Source organism: Rhincodon typus, chromosome 1 (genome assembly GCF_021869965.1).
Source record: "Rhincodon typus isolate 14 chromosome 1, sRhiTyp1.1, whole genome shotgun sequence".
NCBI classification, from domain to species: domain Eukaryota; kingdom Metazoa; phylum Chordata; class Chondrichthyes; order Orectolobiformes; family Rhincodontidae; genus Rhincodon; species Rhincodon typus.
This window is the reverse complement of record NC_063332.1, coordinates 77,414,671-77,442,337: the sequence shown is the minus strand read 5'-3', so window position 1 is coordinate 77,442,337 and position 27,667 is coordinate 77,414,671. Positions and strand designations below refer to the sequence as shown.

Below are 27,667 nucleotides of genomic sequence, written 5' to 3'. Positions count from 1 at the left end.
GTAAGAGAACTGACAGATGAATCAGGTGGAGGTAGAATCAGAACCCTTTGTTTTGTCAGATTTGATTCTCATAAGTTCTCATCGTGCCTCCCAGAAATGAAGGAGCTCATGAGTGAACTCTGCAATATGGAGGAGATCAGCAGTTGTAAATCATCTCTAAAAGATGCAAAGTGGAAACATTGACCAAATTGATCACAAAGCCATTGCAAATGCAATATGTGTTTCAACTACCTCCTCTTTCACAATGACTTTGGTAATGTTGCCAAAGGTAGATTAAAATACTCATTTAAAACCTCAGCCAGAACCTTCAGGCAGAAATCCTCTCTTAGGTCCATAAATAGTCCCACTTTCCTTTTGATTGTCCTTTTATTATTAATATGCCTACTGAAGACCTTTGTTTTCTTTTTTATGTTCTTCCTATATTCTTTCTTTGCTTCCTTTTTTTCCACATGCCCATCTGTAATAATGGACATTATTAGAGTCATAAAGTCCCATAGCAGGGAGACAGGCCCTTCGGCCCAAACTGGTCCATGCCGACATTCTATATAAAACAACTCACAATGATCTAAAAATTGTTAATTTGCCTTATTTCATAATGTGAATGGATCCTTTAAAAAAATCCAGATCCAGATATGCATATTTGCCAAAAGAAACCTAATAATTTCTTCCTTTGGCCATATCCTAAAGTTTCATTGAAATCCATTCATTAGTTTTCTTTAATATGTTGTTCACAAACAGGGATGAAAGCACTAATACCACCTCCCACCTTCAGTGGAGTTGCAAACTAGGTGAACACTACCAGAGATTCAATAACACATTCAACAGTAAGTAACAAATGTTTAAAATACAGTGAACCAGAAGTATTGACTCGATGGTTAATTCCCCCACTCGAATTGGACAACCTGAACAACTCATGGACACTACAATTCCCAGTGGCCACATTGACTAAAATGTCATCACCTTGCGTCGAAAGCTTTGAACGTCATCTTTAAGGGACCGGTTTATGACCGGCTGAAAGTTTTGATGTTGTTGTGACCATAGAGACGGAGGGTCAACATGAGTGATGGAGTTAGCGCGGACATGGGCATGGGGCCAGGGCTGGGTGTTGCCGACCGAACCTGGGGAAAGGTGTGCACCAAAGTCAAGAAGGCGGTGGTGTTCATGGACGCGGCGTGCGCCGAGAGTTTGCACTGGGCCGGCGGCATGGACAGGCTGCTCCAAGCCGGGGCCCTGAACGTCAAAGAGTTCAGCAGCTTCGAAGCGGGGACCCCGGGGCAGGTCAAAGCCGTATTCGTGGTGAGCACTTTGCTGAAGGGACGCACAGCCGATGTGATCCGCGACATTGTAACCCTTAGCTCCTTCCAGTATTGTGTGGTGATTACTGCAGTCAGCCACGCTGTCCACCTGTTTGCCAATAATCTGATGGTCGATATGGAGCAGGAACTCATCTTCGAAGAATTCGGGGACCTGCTGTCTCAGTGGATGGGTAACATGAATTACACTGGCGAGGTCATGCACCTGCCCGTTTTAATCGCACCCATCTCTCCCCACCTTTTCATCACTACAGCCTATTCGTCCTTGTTTTCGTTTGTGCCTCAGGATCTGAAACTGATCAACAATACCAGACCCGACAAGAAGAGGTTCGGGAGCCTGAACGACATCGACTTTCAGTCTTTGCCCTTTGAACTTCAGATACAAATCAGATCACTCGTTTCAACTTTGAATTCAATGTTAGAAGTTCTGCAACTCAAAGAAGACTGCTTTGCGGTTGGACCTACTAGCAGAATAATTGCAGGAGAGCTTGCCAATTATCCACAAGCAAAACACAGAAGAAAAACTGCCCAACATAGAGCATCAATCGTTTTTCTAGATCGTACTCTTGATCTCTCAGGTACATTATCCATTCGTTTATCTATAGGATGGACTTTACTTAGATGTCTCTCATTTCAAGAAATGGCACTATGTATTGTTTGCAACCTAGATTGATACTTATTGTTATTTGTTGCCAACGCCTTTTAAATTGTGAATTTTTTTTTTATTTATTCATGGGATCTTGGCAACATTGGCCAGGCAGCATTTATTGCTGATCCCTAATTGCCCAAGGGGCAGTTAAGAGTCAACCACGTTATTTCACATTCTGGAGTCACATGTAGGCCAGACTGAGTAAGAATGGCAGTTTTCTTCACTAAAGGACATGATTAAATCAGATAGGTTTTTCTGACAATCGACAGTGGTTTAATGGTTATCATTAGACTTTAATTTGTCACATTACACTAGCTAAGGGTATCAATGTGATAGTAGTAAATATATAGAAAATAATTAAACTTATGCTGGGGTAAATTTGAAAAACTTATTACTCAGTGTTCTGAGTTTTCTTTTTTCCATCACTGTTATTTTCCACATTTAATGAGACTGTGTAAGACTGTGTATTTTTCTGAAGGAGTCATGGTAGCATTATTTTCTCTTGTACACCTACTTAATATCGTTAGAACATATCCAGATGCCTCAATGTTTCTGTGAACTGTAATCTTTGGTTAGTGGCAATGCTCCTTGTGTTATCTTTGTGAAATGTGTGTTGCTGAGTTTTGAGAAGAGAAAAGAAAAAGTGCAGAAACACGAGCTATTTCAGCTTTCATTTTATAAAATGCCTTTGATGTAATAAATTGCCCCATGCAATGTTTTTGCTAAGCTGTATATGTCTCCAGCAATTTGGCAAACTGAAAGCTAGCATGTAGGACATTTTTGTGTTGAACAAAATCAGAAATTGCTGGAAAAACTCAGCAAGTCTGGCAGCATTTGTGGAGAGAAAGCAAAATGAATATTTCTGTTCATGCACTGTGGCACCATGCACAGCAATACATTTTCAAAGGGAATCATTGGTTCCAGGGTGGTTCACAAGGGCATTGAAAAGCAAAATAAGAGACAAAGCTACATAAGCAGATTATAGCAGATGGCGAATAGCTTCATGAAGAGGTGTGTTTGAGTCTCTTAAAACAAACAAAGGCAGGACTTAAACACTTAAAAGTAGGGCCTTGGGTAGTGCGTAGAACAGAGAGCTTTGGGAGATCAGGTACATTATTTCTTTGACGTTTGCTACACATACAGATAGAGTGGTTAAGGAGGCATTTGGCACGCCTTCCTTCATTGCTCAGACCTTTGAGGATCAGAGTTGGGACGTCATGTTGAGATCTTACAAGATGTTGGTGAAGTCTCTTCTATATCCAGTTCTGGCCGCCATATTATAGAAAGAATGTTGTTAAGCAGGAGAGCGTTCAGAAGAAATTTACCAGGATGTTGCTGGGAATGGAGGGTTTGAGTCATAAGAAGAGGCTGGATAGCTGGACCTTTTCTCACTGGAGCACAGGAGGTTGAGGGGTGACCTTATCGAGGTTTATAAAATCATAAGGCGAATGGCAGGTGGAGGATTTCAAGACTAGGTGGCATATTTTTAAGGTGAGAGGATAAACTCCAACTTCTACAGATGCGTCATTGAAAGCATATTGTCCGGGTGCATAACGGCCTGGTATGGCAACTGCTCCGCCCAGGACTGTAAGAAACTACAGAAGGTGGTGTGCTCAGCCCAGGAAGCCAACCTTCCATCTATAGACTCCATTTACACAGCTCGCTGCCTTGGAAAGGCGGCCAACATCATCAAATACCCATTGCACCCTGGTAATGATCTCCTACAACCTATTCCATCAGGCAGAAGATACAGAAGCCTGAACACATGCACGAGCAGGTTCAGAAACAGCTTGTTTCCGGCTGTTATTAGACTGATGAATGGACTCTCTAGCCTCAAATAAAGCTGATCTTGCTAATGTTGATCTCGCCTGGCGCACACCCTGTGCAGTGTAAACTGTATGCCTTCATCTAAGTCTTTTTGATCTGTGTGCTGTGTAAACTGTATGCCTTCGTCTAAGTCTTTTTGATCTGTGTGCTGTGTAAACTGTATGCCTTCGTCTAGTCTTTTTGATCTGTACATCCTTGACTTAGTATGATCTGCCTGTGCCGTTCATAAACAAATCTGTTCACTGCATTTTGGTACACGTGACCACGATTGATCGATTGACCGACTTAGCAAATCAAAAATTTTACATTGACGAGGTGCAACTTTTTCACAGAGTGGTTTGTGTGTGGAATGAACTTCCAGAGAGAGTGGTGGCTGCAGGTAATTACAATGTTTAAAAGACATTTGGTTAAGTATATGAGTAAGAAATGTTTGGAGGGATACGGGATCAAGTGCAGCAGACGGCACTAGTTGGGCAATGACTGGTAGAACCGAAGGGTCTGTTTCTGTGCTGTTTGACTCTATGATTCCTAAAGGAAAAAGAGAAATGAACAATTCAGCGATATAATTCTGGACCTTGGGGCAAAGGCATCTAAAAGCACAGCCACCAATTGTGGAGCAATTAGAATCAGATGTTTAAGAGGCCAGAATTCAAAGCTTTTATATAATTTAAAGTGTGTGGACCGCGAGGAGGTTACAGAGGTCAGGAGAGACTAAACGGTAAATCGGATTTAAACCCAGATCAGAATTTAGAAATTAAGGCATTGCTTACCAGGAAGCCATTATAGATCAGTGAGCAAAGGCATGGTAAGTGATGCAAATAACGATGTAGATCGCAAAGTCTAGAAAAGGCTGTGGGAGACTAGCCAGGGATGTGTTGAAAAATCAAGTCTGGAGGAAACTAAGGCATGGAGGATACTTCATGAGCTGTGACAGGCTGAAATTGTACAAAGATACTGAAGAGATAATAGAAGGTTTCACTGATGGTGCAGATAGGTCATTGAAATTTTACCCAAATTAGATATGACTTTAACCTTGCAAACAAATCTGGAATCATAGATTGAATTATAGAATGTTTACAGCATGTAGATACCATATGACCCAGAGTGGTGGGCGTGTGGAATGCGCTGCCGGCAGTGGTCGTGGAGTCAGATACTTTGGAGACTTCTTAAGCAACTCTTGGCCGGGCACATGGATGATAGTACAATGTAGGGTATGCAGGGTAGTTTGATCTTAGTAGGATAATAGGTCAGCACTACATCGTGGGCCAAAGGGCCTGTACTGTGCTGTACTGTTATGTTATATCTGTGTTGGTTCTCTGCAATGGCAACTCAACTACCCATGCCCCGTTCTCTGCACATTGCGCTGCAAAGTTTGTGTCTGCAGATAATCATCCAATTCTCTGTTCATGACCTTGATCACAAATTTGGGCAGTGCATTCCAGATCCTAATCTAATGTTGCAGATGTTTCTTTTGTCAGTGACCTTAAAATTGATGCCCTTTTATTCTTTACCCTTCTGTAACAGTCTCTTCCCCCTTTGTCCAGCCTTCTCATACAGTTGCCAAGGAGAGGGGTAAACCAAACATGATAGTATGGAGTTTATGGAAGGTACCAAAGCAATGGCAGAAATTGTTAGAAAATCTTAGCAGGTTTAGCAGCATCTATGAAGAGAAAGCAGAGTTAACACTTCGGGTCCAGTGATCCTTCTTCTGAAGAAGGGTATTGAGACCAAAACGTTAACCCTGCCTTCTCTCCCCAGATGCTATCAGACCTGCAATTTCTGCTTTTGTTTCTGGTTTCCAGAATCCATAGTTGTTTGTTTTTTTTTAACCAAAGCAATGTCTTTGGTCTTCATGATATTTAATTGCTGGAGATATCTGTTCTGAGTACTGTCCGTTAAGTAGCCTGACAATTTAGAGACCTGAGAAAGTATATGTTGAAAGAAAACTTGTAGCCACTGGAGTCCATGAGAAAACCATTGCTGGATTTTCAGATGAGGTTGGGATGGGGTTAGCAGGGAGAGAAGCAATGGATGGTGATTCATTTATTATGAAGAAATAAATCTGAACAAACTTGTATTTGCAGTGCTCGCCAGCTGGGTGATCATGTGGCATTTGAGGGGTATGATCAACTGTACCAAAGGTTAAACATGTGTCAATTGAATGATGGATGTCTTTCACAACAGAAGATGTCTTTGTCTCTGTCTCTATCCTAGGATGTAATTTATAACTTTGAACAGGTTTGATATTGCGCAGGGGTGGAAACCTAACTGGAAGAATTCAACTTTGGAGATCTGTGAAAGATGGACCCTCATTTTGGAGGCGACAAAATGTTCAAAGGCATTGAAGAGGAAAGGGACGTTAGAAATGATTCAGTAGTTTGTAAGGGCAGTGGATTAGGTATGAGGGAGGATAGAAGAAAAGTTAGAGAAAGATGCAGGAGCAGAGGTAAAGCAAGGGCTTTAGAGGAAGATCAGTCTGGTGGCTGGAAGAAGGGAAGGCAGTGGAACAGCCAGGAGGTATGAATGAAAGTAATCAGTAATTTCTCAAGCAATTTCAAATTCTGTCCTTCTGACTTCAGGATTGTGTCTACCATTTGAGCACGTGAATTAGGTCTGTTATAAAGAAGATGATGGCTGATATGTTTGTGTTTTGAATTCCATATTCACAACTACTCCCTTGCCTAACAAAAATCTCTCTACTTCAGCAGTAATAATATTCAGTGAGTCTGCATCCACTGCCTTGTGAGGTAGAGTTCCAAAGTTGCACGACACTTGCAGAGAAAAAATTCTCCTCTTCTTTGGTCTATAGGTGATCCTCTTAATTTTTCAGCAGTGCCTTTTGGTTCTGCTCCCATAGAGCCATAGAGTCATACAGCACGGAAACAGACCCGTCAGTCCAAGTTCATGCCAAATATAATCGCAAACTAAACTTATCCCACCTGCCTGGTCCTGGCCCATATCCCCCCAACCCTTTCCTATTCATGTATCTGTTCAAACATCTTTTAAAAGTTGTTATTGTATCCGCATCCACCACTTCCCCAGGAAGTTCGTTCCACAGGTGAATCAATCTTTTGGGGAAAAAAATTGCCTCTGATGTCTTTTTTTTAATGTCTCTCCTGTCACCTTAAAAATGTGGCCCCTAGTCTTGAAATGTCCCATCTTAGGGATGGACAACTACATTAACTCTATCAATGCCCCTCATTATTTTATAAATTGCTATAAGGTCGCGTCTTAATCTCCTATGCTCCAGTGCAAAAAGTCCCAGCCTATCTAGCCTTTCTTTATAACTCAAACCTGCCATACCTGGCAACATTCTGGTAAATCTCTTCTGAACCCTCTCCAGCTTGATAATATTCCTTCCTATAACTGGGCGACCCGAACTGAACACAGTATTTCCAGAAGAGGCCTCACCAATGTCCTTTACAACCTTCACATGACTTCCAACATTTTTTCAATATCCATCTTGTCAAGACCATTTAGGATATTGTACACTTCAATTAAATTACTCCTCACTCTTCTAAACGCTATTAGAGTAAAACCTTGGTCTGTCTAACCTTTCTTCATGAGTATTACTTAAAAGGATGACAGTGGAAAGGCAATAGCAAACATTCAAAGAGCGTAACAATTGTTCATTCCTTTCTGTGCAAAAGTGAACAGGAAGGCTGGCCAAACTATGGCTTACAAGGGAAATATTAAATGCAAGGAAGTGGCATGCAAGTTGGCGAGGGGGAAAAACACAATGGACCTGAAAGACTGGTGGTGGAGGTTTGTTTATTGGACTGGAGGCCTGCAACCGGCAGTATTCTGCAGGGATCGGTGCTGGGTCCACTGTTGTTTGTCATTTATATAAATGATTTGCATGAGAATTTAGGAAGCATAGTTAGTAAGTTTGCAGATGGCACCAAAGTAGTGATATAGTGGACAGTGAAGAAAGTTATCTAAGATTACAAAGGAATCTTGATCGATTGGGCCAATGAGTCAAGGAGTGGCAAATGGAGATTCATTTGGAGGAATGCGAGGTGTTGCATTTTCAAACAATGAGCAGGGGAGGATTTGCAGAGTTAACGGTAGGGTCCTGGGGAGTGTTGTAGAACGGGGAGATCGAGGGGTGCAGGTACATAGCTGATTGTCTACCTGTGATGCACTTTCAGAGTGGTAAAACATGCGTTTGACATGCTTACCTTCGTTGCTCCGACCATTGAGTATAGGAAAAGCTCAGCAGGTCTGGCAGCATCTGTGGAGGAGAAAACAGAGTTAACGTTTCGGGTCCGGTGACCCTTCCTCAGAACTGATGGTGGCTGGGAAAACGTCAGTTTATATGCAGAAAATAGGGAGGTGGGTGGGGTAGGGAGTAAACGATAGGATAGAGCCCAAAGAGAGAGAGAGAGAGAGAGACAGTTGGACAGATAAAGGAGTTGCTAACGATCAGGCTGTGAGGGTGAATAGTTGTTAATGGGGACTGTTAGTGACTAACAACAGGGGTGTGTAGTGGCAGGCTATGTGGTAACAAGGCCTGCTGTGTGGGGTGGGGACTGGGACATGGGAGAGTTTAGGCTTTAAAATTATTGAACTCAATATTAAGTCCGGAGGGCTGTAGGGTCCCCAAATGGAAAATGAGGTGTTGTTCCTCCAGCTTGCGCTGGGCTTCACTGGAACACTGAAGCAAGCCGGAGACAGAGATGTTGGCCAGGGAGCAAGGTGGTGCATTGAAGTGGCAGGCAACAGGTAGTTCAGGGTCTTTTTTGCGAGCAGAACGTAGATGTTCTGCGAAGCGGTCGCCAAGTCTACGCTTCGTTTCCCCAATGTAGAGGAGACCACATTGTGAGCAGCGAATGCAGTAGAATAGATTCTTGGAAGTGCAGGAAGTGTTGCTTCACCTGGAAGGTATGTTTGGGCCCTTGGATACTGGGGAGGGAGGAGGTAAATGCGCAGGTGTTGCACCTTCGCCGGTTACAGGGGAAGGTGCCATAGGGCTGTGGGGAGGTGTTGGGGTGAAGGAAGTATGGACCAGGGTGTCCCGGAGGGAACGGTCTCTGCAGAAGGCGGACAAGTGAGGGGAGGGGAATATGTGTCTGGTGGTGGCATCTTGCTGGAGGTGGCGGAAATGGCGTCTGATGACCTTCTGGATGTGGATGCTGGTGGGATGGTAGGTGAGAATAAGGGGAACCCCATTGCTTTTGTGGGAGGGAAGAGAAGGGGTGAGGATAGAAATGCGGGAGATGGGTCGGACCCGATTGAGGGCCCTGTCGACAACGGAGCTGGGGAATCCTTTGTTGAGGAAAAATGTGGACATTTCGGAGGCTCCCTTGTCGAAGTTGGCCTCATCTGAACATGTGTGACAGAGACAGAGGAACTGAGAGAATGGGATGGAGTCTTTACAGGAAGTGGGGTGTGAGGATCTATATTCCAGGTAGCTGTGGGAGTCGTTGGGTTTGTAATGGATATTAGTGCCTAGTCTACCCCCAGAAATGGAAACAGAAATGTTGAGGAAGGGAAAGGAGGAGTCAGAGATACACCAGGTGAAAGTGAGGGCAGGGTGGAAATTGGAGGCGAAATTGATGAAGTTTTCCAATTCTCAATGAGAGAGGGAAGCAGCACCGATGATATCATTGATGTATTGGAGAAAGAGTTGTGGGTGGAGGCCGGAATAGGACTGGAGCAAGGAATGTTCCACGTACCCCACAAAGAGACAGGCATAACTAGGGCCCATGCGGGTGCCCATGGCAACCCCTCTTACCTGAAGAAAATGAGAGGAGTTGAAAGAGAAGTTGTTGAGGGTAGATTTTAGGGCCTAAACTCTTCCATGTCCCAGCCCCCCACCCCACACACCAGGCCTTGTTACCACATAGCCTGCCACTACACACCCCCTGTTGTTAGTCACTAACAGTCTCCATTAACAACTATTCACCCTCCCAGCCTGATCGTTAGCAACTCCTTTGTCTGTCCAACTGTCTTTCTCTCTCTTTGGGCTTTATCTCATCGTTTACTCCCTACCCCGCCCACCTCCCTATTTTCTGCATATAAACTGACGTTTTCCCAGCCACCATCAGTTCTGAGGAAGGGTCACTGGACCCGAAACATTAACTCTGTTTTCTCCTCCACGGATGCTGCCAGACCTGCTGAGCTTTTCCAGCAGCTTTGTTTTTGTTCCTGATTTACAGCATCCGCAGTTCTTTTGGTTTTCATTGAGTATGGGAGTTGGAACGTCATGTTGTGGTATTACAGGATGCTGGTGAAGCTATGTTTGGGGGGTTATGGGCCAAACACAGGCAGATGGGACTAGTTTAGTTTGGGAAACATGGTTGGCATGGATGAGATGGACCGAGGGATCTGTTTTGGTGTTGTATGACCCTAAGACTCTATGAGATAATCTGCTCATTCCAGAATCTTGTTAATGTCCTCTGAACCACTTTCAATACATTTACATCTTTTGTTAAATAAAGAAACCAAACCTTTCAGTATAACTGAAACATAGCATCCTTATTTTTATTTTCAAGTTCTTTTGTGATAAAGGACAGCATTCCATCAGCTATATTAGTGCCTGCATACTAACTTTTTTTTTGACTTCTCCTCCTCTCTCAGCCTTCTGCAGAGACCATTCTCTCTGTGACAAACTGCTCCAGTACTCCATCACTTGTCACACATCCTCACTCCTCCCTGGCACCCTCCCATTCACTTCCTCCCTCCTCACTGGCCAAGGTCCCAAATGCACCTTCCAGATGAAACAGGATTTTACTGGAACTTTTTTAAAATCTAGTTTATGGTGTTGGCTGTTCATAATGCAGTTTCCTTCACATTTGCGAGACCAAAGGCAGACTGGCTGACCCTTTTGTGAAATGTCCCCAATCTGTCCCTAGGAATGACCCCAACTTTCCTTTTTTTTGCCGTTTCATTAAACCACCTTGCTCATATGCTGTCATCAACAATCCCTTTGTCTTTTTCAATGGGCCTCCACACTATCTGTTCCCTTCACTCCTCCTCTGCTCCCTTTTAAAGAGTATTAAAAGAATTTCTAACTCTGTTTCAGTTCTGCAGAGGAGCCATAGTGAATTAAAAACATTAACTCTCTTTCTCTCCATGCTGCCAGACCTGCTGAGTTCCTCCAGCATTTTCTGTGTTTGTTTTAGATTTCCAGCATCTACAATATTTTGCTTTTAAACTTGTCTTTTGGTATCTACACTCAATCATTATTCTAAATTTCTAGATTTTACTTGATCTATGATATTCTGGAGCAAAAAATGTATTCATATAATGTAATAATATCTGAAATCCTCAATTTAGCAAAGCTGCTTCACATCACTTGCCTTTGCAGTTCTTGATTCTCAAGCTTGAGTTTATGCTTGAATGTGTATTAACTTCTTTTAAGTCTTGCTCTTGGCTATCTGGCCTAGACTAGTCAAAGTAACTTGTATGCTCATTTGAGAATAGGTGACAGTTTCTGATTTTACAATAGATGAAAACTATTTTGTATTTTAATTTTTGTATCATTTATGTTGAGAAAACTCAGGACTAAAATAATATAGTTATTTTACTTTGTCAATTGAGTTATCTTATGGAAAACTTGTCCAGCACACCTTGATTAAACAGATGATTTCAGTGTCTTTCCTTTGAATTGACAATTAATAGACATATTTTGTAGAAGCCCAGATTTTTGCTGCCCATAATAAGTTCGCTGGTTAGAAATGCTTTTATCTACATTTTTTAAACTTGTAAAGGTGTACATCTTTTTGTTTTACATTACAGCTAACATACACCCCCACCCACCCCCAGTGTTCTTGCATTAAATGGGGCCATGAAGCTGTTCCAATCTTTGTTTTGTCTCTCTAATACCTTGAGCCAGTAGTCACATCCCTGTGGCTATTCAGCTGATATTGTCATGCAACTCCGAACAGGGATCAAGTCTTGACTGTTCCTGGTCTGTATTGCTTGACGACGCACTCACTTGTTACACCATTTGACATAATGTAAATTGTTTGTGTTGTATCCCTGTTGATTAATAATTGGTTTGGTGGAGCTTCCGACTGAATCTGAGAATGTCACTAAGCATTTCAAGTGTGCTTTTGAGATTCTCATGATTCCAATGATTTGCTATGATGAATTCTCTTATTCTGAGTGCTTTCTGCAGTCGTTGACAGGGAATGGGTACTTAAGAAAAATCAAAGAGTTGTTCTAATACTTCCCTATTTACTTTGTCCTTGCGGGAATCAGAATTGAGTTTTATAAACTACTAAACAATCTTATTTTTCTACAGGTTCTGTTGCTCATCATGGTGACTGTTTAGTTGAGAGAATACTTAGCCTTCTGCCTAAATTTCCGGGGTTCACCAGTGATGTGAAGGTTAATATGATGGATCTAACGTCTGTCCAAAGTAATGAAGAAACCCAGAATGTGATAGCTCCAGGATGCTTATCTCAACCAAAGTAAGACTTTTTTGAAAAAACACATACTGGAGTTTTATGTTGCTTTGAATGGTTCTACATTACACCTTACCATTGAATGTGTTCTAGTTTTCAGTGATAATGATCGCTGCTTCTCCGTAAAACAAAAGTGTAAATATTTTACTAAATTATCAAGCCAGCATTTATTATCATTTCTGATATTTTAGTTTTGTACAGTATGGTGTGCATGAGAAAATTAAGAAAGAGTATTGAAATCAAGGGTTTTTAAAATATTTTCAACTGCATTTGCAACTTGTGAAAATGTTAATGCTTTTAATATTTTGTGTATTTGATTTGGTTGTTATACTGGAGAGTGATGACAAAGGAAAATGTAGTAAGTTAATTGCACATTAGCTAACCTAAAACTAATAGAATGTAAATTATGATTCACATGATTGGCAAATGACATGGTTTTATGATTTGTGGTATGAGCAAGACTATGCATGAAGAAAATTAGACTGTGCGGTAATGGGAGATATTCCTAGTTCATAGAATCATAGAGGTCTTCAGCATAGAAAAAGACTGTTCTGTCCATCGAGGCTGTACCTGTCAAAAACAACCACCTGACTATTTTAATCCAGTTTTCCAGCACTTGGCCTGTAGCTTTGTATACCTAGATACACCTATACCTTTGTACGTTGCAAATATACATTTAAATCCTTAAATATTTCTGCCTGTACCACCCTGACAGGCAGTAAGTTCCAGATTCCCACCACCTTCTGGGTGGAAACGTTTTCTCCTCACATCTCCTCCAAACCTCCTGCCCCTTACCTTAAATCTATGCCCTCTGGTCATTGATCCCTCCACTAAGGGGTAAAGTTTCTTCCTATTTACCCTATCTGTACTCCTCATAATTATATATATCTCAATCATGTCCCCCCTCAGTCTCCTTTGCTCCAGGAAAACAGCCCCAATCTGCACAATCTCACTTCATATCTAAAATTCTCCAACCCAGACAGCATCTTGGTAAACCTTGTCTGCATCCGGTCCAGTGCTATCACATCCCTCACATAATGTTGATTCCAGAATACACACAAGAGTTTACTGTGGCCCAACCAACATTTCATACAGTTTCACCAAAACATCTTTGCTCTTAGACACTCTGCCTCAATTTATAAAGGCAGAAATCAGATATGCCTTCTTAACCACTTTATCTACCTGTCCTGCTACCTTAAGGGAACAGCAGACATGCACGTCAAGCTCCCACTGATCCTCGGTGCTTCCCAAGGTCCTGCCATCATTATATATCCCCTTGGCATTTTTGTCACTAGACACAGGCTTCCAGTCACAAAAACATGCCTCGACCATCACCCTCTGCTTTCTACCACTTGACACATGCTGGGCCAAATTTGCTAAATTTCCTTGGATTCCATGCGCTTATTTCTTCACTATCAGTTTCTCACGTGGGACCTTATCATTAGCCTTGCTGAAGTCCAAGTAGATTACGTCAAAGGCATTGCACTCATCGACATGCCTGTGGCTATGCCTTCAAAAAATTCAATCAAGTTGGTCAGACATGATCTCTTCTTAACAAAACTATGCTGATTGTTCTTGATTAATCCCTGCATCTTCAAATGCAGATTAATTCTGTCCTTCAGAATTGCTTCCAACAGTTTCCCCACAATTGGCATTAGACCAAATGGTTTGTAGTTTCCTGGTTTGTCCTTTACTTCTTGAATAACGGTACCACATTGGCTGTCCTCCAGTCATCTGGCACCTCGTCCAGTCATCTGGCACCTCGCCTGTGGTCAGGAAGCAATTGAAAATTATTGTTGGCACCCCTGGTATTTCCTGTCTTGCGTCACACAGTAGCTCAGCAGTTGAGTTCGTCCTTATTGGGTGAGGGAGTACGTTTTTTTTTCTCTCCAGTGTGGGTTTTCCTTCCTGAGTCATTGGATAAGTTGCTGTAGTGACTTCGATATGATTGGCAACTGATTGACCATTTGTAGAATCAAACTGAATAAATCTATTTTCATAGATTTGAATTTAAATTTTTTTAAAAGCCCAACTGCCTCAGGAATGTCTATCAAGGGGATAGTAACTTGTCCAACCATAGAAAATATGAGCCATTTGACCCAACAACCATGCTCTGCATTCAAAATGATCAAGACCGATCCTCTTTAATGGCAGCAGAGTAGGGCTCCTGAGCTGGGCGCTCGTCTGCTCCAACCATTTTGCTTTTTTTCTTTTTCTTTTTACTTACCTCTTGTCCTGAGCTCATTTGGCATCAATGAGGAACTCCAACATGGACTCAAATAGGCCAGTGCGGATCTTGTGGCGAGTGAGTCCTTACTTAGTTCTCCGGAACGAGTATTGGATCTGGCATCGGAATCGGTGGAGGTGATGTCAGCATGGTGGGCCCAGCGCTGCAAGATGGTGCCTGAGGATTGGCAACTTCATTGTTGGTTGGATCCGGCACTGGCAGCAGTGAAGCAGTAGCAGAAGTGCATCAAAGAGACGTTGCGGTGGACGCAGCAGTAAGAGATGTGACTCTGACATTGGTTGGTCTGGTGCAGGTGGCAGCGAGGCGGTGGCAGAGCAGAATCAGCCCAGTAGCGAAAGATGGCGCCTAAAGAATGATGATTTGAACATTGGTTGGGTCCCGTGTAGACGGCAACAAGATGGTGGAGAAGGAATGGCGGCGCAGGCATTGTTGATAATAAGCTGGCTCAGGACTGATGGACTCTCTTTAAGCTATATCTTTTTTTTCCCTTATTCTGTTCAAAATGGTGCTGGATTGTAGCAACAATGAGAAAAGTTTTTCACTGTATTTTATGATTTTCTGACTGTAAAATACACATGACAATAAAATCATTCATTCATTCATACTCCCACTCTCTCCGCACCCTTTGACAACTTTAGCATCTAGAAACCTGATTTTTTTCTGATATATATCCTGTGAATTGGCCAATCAAAATTTCCTTTGTTTGCCTTTGGCCAATCCTACACCACATGAGTAGCACTTAATGGCTTTTGAAATACTCTAGCACGTAGCTCACTTGTATGAACATTGACTGCTAGAAGAGGCAATAGGTAATGTATTTTCCAGTCAACTATATCCTAAGAATAAATAAGTTAATGCATTGTTTTCAGCTTTGTCATCCAGTGTTAGCATTCCCAGTTTGTGAGGCTCTGCCACGATAGTCAATTAAACATTCCAAAACTTATTCCATATTTTAAGAAAAGACAGAAAATGATTTGAGTAGGAGTGCCATTCATTCTCTTTACTGTCCAAAGCTCATCACTGGAAAGCAACCAAGATCAAGAATCTTGATGATCTTTTCACTTCTTATTGTCTTCTTCCTGAAATGGAACATTTTGCATTTAATTTCATCCGTCATGTGTCACTATTCGGCTTGTCTAAGTCCGCTTGAAGAATATCACTGTCCTCCTCTCAATTCACAAATCCTTCTAACTTTGGTTTCATCTCAAAATTTTTAAATCAAATTTGCTCACTCAAGCCTGGATTATTGATGTAGGTGAAGAAAAGCAATTGTCCTAGTCCTGACTCTTTGGGAACCTCAGTGTATACTTTGCTTCAGTCTGAAAAACAGCCTTTTGCCACCTCTGCCTGTTTTTTCTCACTCAGTCAGTTTTGAATCTGCACTCTTATTGTCCTTCTCATTCTATGTGCTTCAGCTGTTCTAACAAATCTGTATGTGGAACTTTATCAAATGCCTTTTGGAAGACCATGTATACCACATCACCCTTATACTCATGTCTTCTGTGTATTTATGGCTCCCTAGTTTAAAGTCTGATCTCCAAAGCTTAATTTATGAGGATATATTAGAAAAATTAGAACTATATTTCCTGTAGTTTGGACAATTATGTGCTGATTTGGTTAAATCTTTAATTTATGGGAACATCAGTGCTGAGATTAATGTTGCTAGAGTCGATTAGCTCAGTTGGCTGAAATGCTGGTTTGCGATGCAAAGTGGTGCCAACAGCATGGATTCAATTCCCACATTGACTGAGGTTACCATGAAGGACTCTCAAACTCTTCCCTTCACCTATGGCGTGGTGACCCTCAGGTTAAACAACCACCAGTGGTCTCTGTCTAATGAGAGGGCAGCCTTATGGTCTAGTAAGACAATGGCGACTTTACCTTTGTGAGACATTTAACCCAGAGGCCTTGAATTGTGCTCTGGAGACAGAAAATCAAATTTATCCAACGTAGATGTTGTAATTTAAATAAAGTCATTAATAAGTCTGGAATTAAAAGCTGGTCTCTACAATGATGATTATGAGTCAACCATTTTGTTGTAAAACTGCATCTGGTTCCTGACTGTCCTTTTTAGAGAAATACATCTTATCATCTTTACCTGTTCTGGCCAACTTGTGATACCTGACGTATCAGTGCTATTGGCTATTATTTGCCCTCTGAAAGGCTTAGCAAGCTACTCAGCTGTATCAAGTCACTCCAGAAAACTTAAATTAGAATAAACCAGTCATCAGCTAAGGCAGTGTAAATGAAAATGGCATGCCCTGCACAGCTGATTTCCAAAGTCATCCTGTATTGTGTCCAGTAGCCCAATGACCTAACTTCACAAATAAAATTACTAAAAGTATTTGTTGAATTTTACGTTTCAGCTGTTGCCCCAAACATTCTCCTGGCCCATTAGGAAGACAGACCTCCTGGAGGTGGTAACACAGTGGTATGTGGTCAGGAAGGAGTGGCCCTGGGAGTCCCTGACATTGACTGTGGGTGTCATGAAGTCTAAAGGAAACCTCCTGCTTCCACCTTCCCTTAACTGAAGAATCCATACTCCTTCATGTTGAACATGATTTGGAAGAAGCACTGGAGGTAGCAAGGGCAGAATATGGACTTTGGGTGCATAACTTCAATGTCCATCATGAGTGATTTGGCAAAACTATCACTGATAGAACAGGCTGAGTCTTGTAGGGCATATCTGTCAGACAGGGTCAATGGCAGGTGGTGAGAAAACCAGCATGAAGGAAAATAATTACATTATCTCAAACTCACCAATTTACCTTTTAAAGATGTATCTGCTCTTACCAGAATTAAAAGAGGTGAATACATATATTGCAGAGACAAAGTCCCTACTCTTATGCTCCACACTTCTCCTCCAAACCCCTTGAAATACAGACCAATATTCCATTAGCCAGTTCTGAGGAAGGGTCACTCAACCTGAAACATTAACTCTGATTTCTTTCCACAGATGCTGCCAGACCTGCTGAGGTTTTCCAGCAATTTCTGTTTTTCATAAAATTTACTTTCATAGAATCCCTACAGTGCGGAAACAGGCCCTTCGGCCCACCAAGTCCACACCGACTCTCAAAGCATCCCACGCAGACCCATCCCCCGATAACCCACCTAATGTACACATCTGTAAACACTACAGGCAATTTAGCATGGCCAATCTACCCAGCCTGCACATCTATGGACTGTGGGAGGAAACCGGAGCACCCAGAGGAAACCCACACAGACAAAGGGAGAATGTGCAAACTCCACACAGATAGTCGCCCAAGGTTGGAATCAAACCTGGGTTCCTGGCGCTGTGAGGCAGCAGTGCTAACCAATGTTGTTCCATTCACCTTCCTGATTACTTGCTGCACCTGGGTGCTAGTTTTGTGTTTTATGCATAAGAACCACCAAGACCCTTTGTGTTACAGCTTTCTGCAGTTTTTCTCCATTTAAATAATGCTTGAACTTTTGATCTCCCTTCCAAAATAAACAAATTCACATTTTCCCACATTATACACCATTTGTGAACTTTTTGCCCATTTAGTTAACCTATCAAAATCACTCTGCAAACTGTTTGTATGAGCCAGATGGATCTTTAAACAACATTTGGCATTGGTTACATGGTTGCCTTTAAGTTAGCATTTTTTAAAAAAATCTGGAATTAATTTAATTCACATTTCACCACCTAACATGGTGGTATTCTGGATTACCAATCCAGTGATATTATCATTACCATTTCCCATATTTTACAATAGGAACACATCCTGTCTCGGGACCAATATCCTGTTATGGACAAATAAAATGTGATACCTAGCTCTTCAGTCATCAAACAGCACCTTCAGTATTTATACAGTAATTTATACTGTTCCTTGGAAATAATGGCAATTCAGTGACAATTACCTTTTTTAAAATTCATTTGTTGGATGTGGGCATCACTGGCTAGGCCAGCATTTGTTGCCATTCTTAACTGTGCAGATGGCAGTTAAAAGTCAATCACATTGCTGTGGATCTGGAGTCACATGTAGGCCAGACCAGGTAGGAATGACAAATTTCCCTCCTTGAAGGACATTAGTGAAGCAGATGGGTTTTTTGGACAACCAACAATGGATTCATGGTCATCATTAACCTCTTAATTCCAGATTTTCTTTTTTAATTGAATCCAAATTCAATTGGATTAGATTGGATTGGATTGAATGGTGGCTGGGTGGTTAGCACTACTGCCTCACAGCGACCTGGGTTCAATTCCAGCTTTCGAGCACTGTCTGTGTGGAGTTTGGACATTGTGTGGGTTTCCTCAGGGTGCTCCAGTTTCCTCCTGCAGTCAAAATATGTGCAGGTTAGGTGGGTTGGCCATGCTAAATTGCACCTAGTGTCCAGGTATGTGTAGGCTAGGTGGATTAGCTGTGGGAAATGCAGGGTAAGGGGAGTGGATCTGGCTGGGATGCTCTTCAGAAGGTCGATGTGGACTCAATGGGCCAAATGGCCTGCTTGCACACTGTTGGGATTCTATGAAAGTCCCGTCTTCACACTGAGTATACCTTCAGTTTCTTGTGTGGCATTTCCACCATACTAAATTCGGAATGTTGGGAACATATCTAGCATTCCAAAACTAGGCATCAATAAGGATCATCAGTCTATTAGCTAGAGCATTAATTCTTTTTAAGTACAATATTTTCATCACAAAGCATATCTCTCATTTCATCACTACCATGCAGCCAAATCTCGAAACTCAAACTGCTGCAACGGAAGGCCCTTAGTGCATAATTAGTTATCCAGGAGGAAGTGTCCTGGGGTTCCCAAAATGAGCACTGTGGAGTTTGGAGCAGCTCTAATATTTTGCTAGTGTATTTATTTATTAAGAACCTAGTTACTGCTAATAAACCTTATTACTGCTATAAAATTTTGCCAAGACCAAAAGGCTTGACCAAAACTAGTAAGCCTTGCTATCTATAAATACCATAAATCTTGCTAGCACTTAATACACATTACTTTCGGTAATAATGATTTACCAGTTATTATGTTCATATTAGTATTAATATTTTTAATGTTTTTTTTTGAATCTGGTTGTTTATACTCAGTTCTTAAAGAGCAATATTCACCAGCCAATCGCCACCTCCTTCCCTGTGGTGTCACTACAATTATCTTTCGAAATGCCTGTTCTGCTGGTCCCTGGCGGCACCAATAATTCTCGCTGCTCAAGGACTGAGTCCTCACGCCTTCTGCTGCTCTTATCCCTACCACTCTTCTTGCTCTTTCCTGCTGCTCACTGACCATAGTCTGGCAAAAAAAATCCTTTTATGTGTCTATCTGAGTCTCTTTAGAAAATTAGAATTGAATCTGTCTCTACCATGTCATGCCCCTGTTAGGCAGTGTATTCCAAATTGCAACTTACTGCTGAAAATTAGGTTTTTCCTCATGAGACCTTTAACAGGCTGTTCTGTCCTATCCATTGGAACAAATGCATTGTCAATTATATTGCTTTTCCAATACAATTAGTGTTTCATATTTATCTACTTGAGATATTTTGTTTCAGTCTTGTTTCAAAATCGGTTTTGGCAGAAGTGCTAACAGTGATGCCAATTTATTCAAAGTTGAGCGTTTTCTGAAATTTTGAAATTGGCTGAAATGCTTCTTTTGATTTTATGTAATTTTAAAAAATTTTTGTCTTACAATATCATTAGCGTAGAATCATAGAATCCCTGTTATGTGCAATTGTGTCTAAATTCTGGGGATTTGGTTTGACTTCACTGACCACAGTCATTTAGTTAGTGATTGTTTGATAGACTGATAAAATACTGCACATCAGATGTTTCAGGAACATGCGCTGTAACATTGTGCCTTGGATATGTTCTCTGTCTGTTCGTATTCAGTATCTATAAACAAACTCAGTCTGACACTGGATTTTGGTCTGTGATAAAATATATTCGTCTGGACAATGCTAGAAAGTACAATAATCTATTATCTTTATAACAAAGAGAACAATTACATTTGTTTTTAAAGATTTTGTAAAGGTTATGAAAACTGTTAGGATATGTATTGATCAATTAACATTGATTCCCTTTCTCCCATGTGCAATGTATGCAATGATCAGAAAAGGGTTGCAATACTCAAAAAGTTATGTTGTCAGTGCAGCATATTCCTAAACCACTTGTCCTGCCAGAGGAATGTACTTCCTGTTATTTTCATAAATATCAAGATCTGACCCATTGAGTGTCTTATGACCTATCCAATGAAATAACCCAGAGTCTCATATACAAAATAACAAAAACATTCTTTTCAACTGAACATAATACTAGTTTTAGTGCAAATATTTGACACAGTTAATTGGCACTTCTCCCAAAATAACTGAGTGAGGGAGAGGAAAGGAAGGCAAGGAGATTTCTGGCACATGCTTGTTTGCAGCCCTGCACTGGCTCTCAACTTCCCTCCTTTATATTCTAGTGGCTCTGATGCTTACTTTGTATTTGTTCTTGCGAGTCATTAGAGGGTATGTAAAATATGTTCACCCTGTATGTAAAATATGCTACCAAGAGACGGTATACATGAAAAAGTGGTCATAATGAGATTAAACCTTTTTTTTTGCAGCAGTCAACTTCCAGAGGCCTTCAGTTTTAAGGTTGTTGATCTGGCTCAAAAAGTGACTGTATATTAAAACCATCTGTAAAAGCAAGTTAGTGATTGTGCACTAACGAATTCCACAGTTTCAGTGTAATGTGAACAGAGTCTTTTGACTTGCTGAGCGTTGTCTGTCTATTTGACAACCAAATTAGTCATCATTGTTCCTAATAAGTTAGGGAGATCCAAAGAGAAAATAGTTGCTTCTATAAAAAGGCTGTAAGCACTCTACTTGGGCACTGCCTGTTTGGATTTTCTACCTGTTTTTAAAAGAATAATAGGAGAAAGGGACTGAATTTAACTTCTGTGCCAGTACTGATTAGGTGGATGAGTAATACAAAGGCTGATAGTGACTAAGATTTGTTTCAATTGAAGTAATTAGCACCGTCAATCTCTTTAACTAAAACCCATTCAGTTTTTAGTGGATAATTTAAATTGTTATCACCCAAACAAATAAGGCAGATCATAAGTGCAAAGAGGAGCTAATTCTGGTTCTGTGAAGCATGAACATAACAATATTATTGAGTGTTGTTGTGCCTAGTTTCTGTGGGCTTGATTTGGCTTGACTGATCAGAGTCAATTCAGTTGGTGGCTATATGATATAAACTAACACCTATCTTTGTCAGCACTTGAAAGATTTTTGAAACTGAAACACATATCTTCATAAAATACACCAATTACAGGGGAGTGCACTTGTACCCATTTCCACATGACAGACAAGAGATGGAAGGAAAAGCAAATGTTATTGGCAGTGTCTCAATATATTTCAGGGTTGCACAGCTTCATATGTAGTGAATCTAAAAATAGAATAGCTGATAAATAAACTGATTCAAAAGCATTACCAAACAAATACAGAAAATGTCTTCACTCTGCCACCCTGATTGCTTTGCAATTCCTTGTCCTCTGGTTAACTCATCTGCATTGATATTACTGCTGATTAACCTTTGCCTTTGAAGCCCGTATCCCATTACAAGATCTGTTTTGCTGCCTCTGTGTGGTGGTACTCAGTTGCAGATCTCTTGGGGAGCTTAGGTTGCTGTGGCAATATGCACTTTTACGCGAATGTTGTTGTCTGGAGTTTTGAATCAAGATGATAGAAGTTCCAAAGTTGTTTCCATCACACGGCTGACAAGAAATTTCTTCTGCTTTTGTAATCTGACATTGGCATGTGTTAAAAGGATTTGAGGGTTGACACGCAACCTGTTTGGCCATATTGTGAACACACCTTTGTTAGCCATCCCAGGGCGATAATGTGAAAGTGACTTGATAACCTATTCTTTTGTGATTTGATCAAGAAATAAATTTTGACCAGGATACAGGATAATTCCAGCTCTTTCAAATAGCACAATTGAATCATTTACAGCCACCAAGTAATAGATGGGCTTCAGTTTAGCATATCAACCAAAACTATACCTCCAAAAATGCAGTGTTCCCTCGGTCCTGCAGTGAGAGTCAGTCTTAATTTTTATGTTCAAACCATAGAATGAGACTTGAATCCGGAACTTTGTGATTTAATGGTAATTGTGGTACCAACTGAACTATGGCTGATGTTACAAACTAAACGGCTTGAGTTTATATACCAATTTTGATGTAGTAACATAGGTTCCAAGGTTTATCACAGGAGCGCAATGAAAGAAAATTGGTACTGAAGTGCATAAGATGATGTTAGCATAAATGGCCAGAAAAATCCCAAAGTACTGTGGCTGCAGAAAAACAGAATTTCCTGGAAAACTCAGTGTTCTGCAGAAGGGTCACCTGACCCGAAACTCTCCTTTCTTTCCACAGATGCCAAAAGCTTGGTCAAAGCGGTAAATTTTAGGGAATGTCTTGAAGGAGGAGTGAGATGAGGAGGTTCACGACTAGCAATATGGAAGCCCATTTGTCATGTGTGGAGTGATTGAAATGGAACATAAGTAAGATGCCGGATTTGAGAAATGCAGTGATTTTTGTGGGTTTGTAGAGTCTCAGTACATTAGGAAGCTGGAAAGGAGCAAAGCTATGGAGGAATTTGGAAACGTGATGATAACTTTGAAATGAAGCATTGTTTGAAGGGGAGGAAGTAAAGGTCAGCAGAGGTGTAACTCGGCTATCCTGGTGATGGTGTGCGTGTGTTTCTGAAGCTTGTCTCTGGGTCATAAAGGAAGCCAAGATTGTTAATAATGGTTCGGAGCCAGATAAGGGAATGGAGTTGATAAATCAGGAATGAGGATGATGCTTTCAATATCTCTTGACATGAGGTTGGAGGAAATTGCTGCCCATCTAGGAAGTTCTGAAGGGGGAGGGGCAAACAGCCAGATGTTGATGTCCATATTTGTTCTAACTTCATAGGTAAATAAAGGAATTTCATCCTGCAAGCTGAGCTTTTGGAGTTAGAAAGGAGGTTTGAAAAGCAGAACTGTAAAAATTGTCTCCAAATTATTCCAGATCTCCATTGCCACATGCATTTGAAGTAGGAGGTTAGAGCAGATGAATGTGTGTCTGGAGGGATGATGTATGACATTTTTGGTCACCACATCTGAGGAAGGATATCATGTTATGAAGGGAGTGCAGGATTGACATAGGAAGAGAGACCAGGTCGCTCCTGCTCCTATTCTCTATGTATCTATGTATAATCAAGACGTTCACAGATAACACATGAAACTAGTTCAGTGTTAAATAGTGAACAGAATGGCTGTAAACTGCAGAAGGCTATTTATGGACTGCTCAGGTAGGCAAAATGGTAGCAAATAGAATTCATGTTGGAAAAGTGAAGTAATGCACTTGGGAAGAGCAAACTAGGCAAGGGCTTGAACTATGAATAGCACAATCCTGGAAAGAACTGAATTGGTGTCCATGTCCACAGATTGGTATCCATATTGATATGCATATTCACAAATTCCTGAGGGCAGCAGCTAGATAAGGTCATTAACATGGGATACTTGTACTCTATCCGTGAGATAATAAAGGCAAAAGCAAGGCCATTATGTTGGAATTATATAAACACTGGTTTGGCCACAACTGGAGTATTGCATGTGGTTCTGATCAACATATTGAGAAGGATGTGACTGCATTGGAGACAGTATGGAGGAGATTTACCAGGCTGCACCTTAGGCTGGAGGATCTGAGCTCTGTGGAAGATTGGATAGGCTGCTGTTATTTTCCTTGGAGCAGTGAAGGTTGAGCTGGGACCTGAGAGATGGATATGATCGTGAGGGGCAAAGAGAGGTTGGATAGCAAGGTAAATTTTCTATTAGTAGGGGGAATCAATATGAAGATGCATAGATTTTAATTAAGAGGTATAGATAAACAGGAGGGTGGGAGCATGGAACACATTGCCTGAAAGGATGGTTGAATCTGAAACTCTCAACATTTAAACAGTATTTAATATTCACTTGTGTGCTGTACTCTCCAGGGTTATAGGCTGAAATCTGGACAATGATATCCATATGTTCAGATCTTTGTTGACTGACATTTATCCCCTTGGCAATACTGTCTGAAGACATGGTGTTTCACATGTAGGCGACATTATGCTGGACCTCAGCACCATCTCTCTCTTGATTCCTCCATTGTCTTGAAATGATCAAATTGGGTATCCGATAACCAGCTATTTCTCCCAGTTGATTATTGGGAAGACCAAAGCTGTTGGTTTTGGCCCCTCTTCCAAATTCCATTCCTTAGCTACTGACTTCATCCTTCTCCCTGACGAGTCTTGAGATTAAGCCAGTCAGCTTGTAAGTGTCATGTTTTAATCCAAGATGAGCTTCTGCCATCAAATTTATTTTCACTTCTGTAATACTTTTCAACTGTTTCAACTCATCTGTTGCTGAAACCCTCATCCATGCATTAATTACCTCTAGTCTTGATTATTCCAGCACACTCTTATCTGTTCCCCTACATTTGACAGTTCTTCTCCCCAAAGCCTGTCCACTAGAGAAAAGTGAAGAGTATGACAGAGCACCCTGCACTTGTCAGGATCGATGCAGTTCCAATAACACCTCAAGAAGCTTGACACCATCCGGGTCAAAGTTTGATTGGCACCACATCAACAACATTCACTCCCTTCACCAAATTCTTGTTTTTAATTTTATCATCCTGGTTTTCATATTCCACCATGGTATTGTCCTCCCTTTTTCTGCGATTTCCTCTAATCTCATAACCCCCTGAGCTATCTGTGCTCTAATTCAGGCCTCTTACGCATTTCAAATTGCAACTGCTCCATCGTTGAAGGGTATTTTAGTTGTATAAACTCCAAACTTCGAATTTCACTTCACCCCTCTAACCCACTTTTTGTTTTTTCTTGCCCTTATTGCATCTTTTTTGACAACACTTTTCATCATCAGACTTAATATCTTTTTCAGTTCTGCTGAAGGGTCTCTGGACTCAAAACATTAACTCTGCTTCTGTCTCAAGTAACGTATGTACACTTTTTTTCTGTGAATCAGTTGCTCACCAATTTCAAATGATTTGGAAATCTTTTAATTTGAAGATTTACTTTGAGCAGTAAAATTGTTCCCATTTCTTCTCTTGCTTTATTCCACACAGAGAAAGAAGTGAAGCAGTGTCATGAAAATGTTCTAATTGATAAATTGCTCTGGAGGAGACAGCGACTTAAAAACCAAAATTATTGGGTTTTCCCACTTTTTTTTCTTTATATATTTACAGTTTTGTTTCCATAAACAGGCGAAGCCTCTTGTAAATCAAAACATGTATCTTTCCTGTCTGCTGTGAATGAGCTCGAGTAGCCTAAATGGATCAGTTAAGCTTGAATTATTATTGAATGGGATAATATGTTGAATATACACTTCCTCCTGCCATCACCTCAGAAAGTGGAAAAATAGGAATGGAGCAATGCATGAGAGCTAAAACTAATTGTTGGAAATATGTAGAAATAAAATACGGCAGTAAAGTGCAATACAGTACTTCTATATAGTCTTGTCTAGAAAGCTTCTACTTGGATTCTCTTGACAAATAGAATCTTATTTGGATGAAAGTCAAGTGTCTCTTCACATCTTGTGATGACAGTACAGCTAAAACATCTGACTCTTGCATAGTTGTACAGGTTCTTTGAATAGAGTTAAAAGCACAAGAGGAAGCCATTTGGCCCTCCTTGCCTATGATGGCTCTTTGAAAGAGTCATTCAGTTTATGCCATTCCCTCATGGTTTCCCATGATCCTGCAATTTTCCCTGTCAAGTAATTTATCCAATTCCAATTTTGAAACTTACTAATGAATCTACTTCAATAATGTATTCTAGACTAGAACAACTCACTGTGCAACAAAAATAAAGCACTGCAGTTGCTGAAAATCTGAAATAAAAATAAGTCTGGCAGCAACCATGGAGAGAGAAACAGTTAATGTTTCGAGTCCAAAATCACTCTTCTTCTGAGTCGATATTTTCTGCGACTGCACAATAACACATCTTAATTCCATGGAAACCCATAAATCAGGCACTTCTCTTTGCACAGTTCTCACCTCCACTGCAAGTGACATAGTCTTCTGAAGAAGTCATATAAGCCTTGAAACATTAACTCTGTTTATCTCCCCATGGATTCTGCCAGACTTGCTGAGTTTCTCTGGCATTTTCTATTTTTAACCCAATATCTCAATGTATTCGACATTTTCACCTCTCGTTCTTTGTTGCTTGCTTTATGTCGTCAAGTCCTTCCTCCATTGGAAACAGTTCTTCCCGATTTATTTTAATGAAACTGTTCGCTCCAGACAGGCCTGATGATGGATAGCTAAACCAGTTGTTCGCCATATCCTTTGAAGTCTACGCCCCATGGAGTCAGAGTGAGGATTGTACAGGGGTGGTGCCATAGCAATAAGGAATATTTAAATTTAATGGGTTCCAGGAAATCTAAGGAAAGAGGAAAGACAGTTTACTTATTATTAACAGAAAATTATAGTGCAAGCCATGCAGTACCCTCGCTGCATAATGTGAGAATAGGACTAAGAAGATTCTGAAAGGAAAGGAGGGACATGTGTCCAATTGGATTCTGATGACTCATTTGATGATTTTTGAATGTTAGGAATGAGATAATTGGAGATCAGAGGTTTTAAGAATTGACTTTTTAAAGGGGGATGTCAGTGGTTTTGAAGGAGGGGAGTACATAAATAATTAATTGTGATGAGAGCAGGAACCATGCTGTAGTTTTGTGTCAGAGTTTGGTAAAGAGATTCCTTGAAGCTGGACACGGCTAAGATGATGGGACAGTAGGACAATGTATGTTTGAGAGATGAAAAAATTAAAGGGTTCCTTGCATAAGGTGTTGAAGGTCTGTATGTAATGAGGATAGTAAACAAAAGCTCATTTGTTTTTGGAGAAGAGGCTGTGACTTCTTGCAGGAAAGATGTACAGGGAACATTACTGAGAATGGAAGGTTTGAGTGATAAGGAAAGGTTGGAAACGCTGCGACTTTTTTTCCCTGGAGCATCGGAGGCTGACCAGTGACCTTGTAGATGTTTATAAAATCATGAGGGTCATAGATAAGGTGAACAGCCAAGGTCTTTGCCCCAGGACAGGGGAGTCCCAAACTAAATGGTATGAGTTTAAAGTGAGAGGCAAAATATTTAAAAGGGATCTGAGGGGCAACTTTTTGACACACAGGGTGGTGCATTTATGGCAACAAGCTGCCAGAGG

At 40.9% G+C, this 27,667-nt stretch overlaps 1 protein-coding gene across 1 annotated transcript in view; it reads left to right on the top strand.

Annotated features, from left to right (window-relative positions):
- Positions 1 to 949: 949 nt before the first annotated feature.
- scfd2 (sec1 family domain containing 2) overlaps positions 950 to 27,667 on the top strand; it is a 272,505-nt gene continuing 245,787 nt past the window's right edge. The window contains exons 1-2 of the mRNA XM_048600760.1: positions 950 to 1,891; positions 12,041 to 12,209. Coding sequence (XP_048456717.1) covers positions 1,057 to 1,891; positions 12,041 to 12,209 — 1,004 coding nt within the window. The 5' untranslated portion in view covers positions 950 to 1,056. The remainder of the gene's footprint in view (positions 1,892 to 12,040; positions 12,210 to 27,667) is intronic.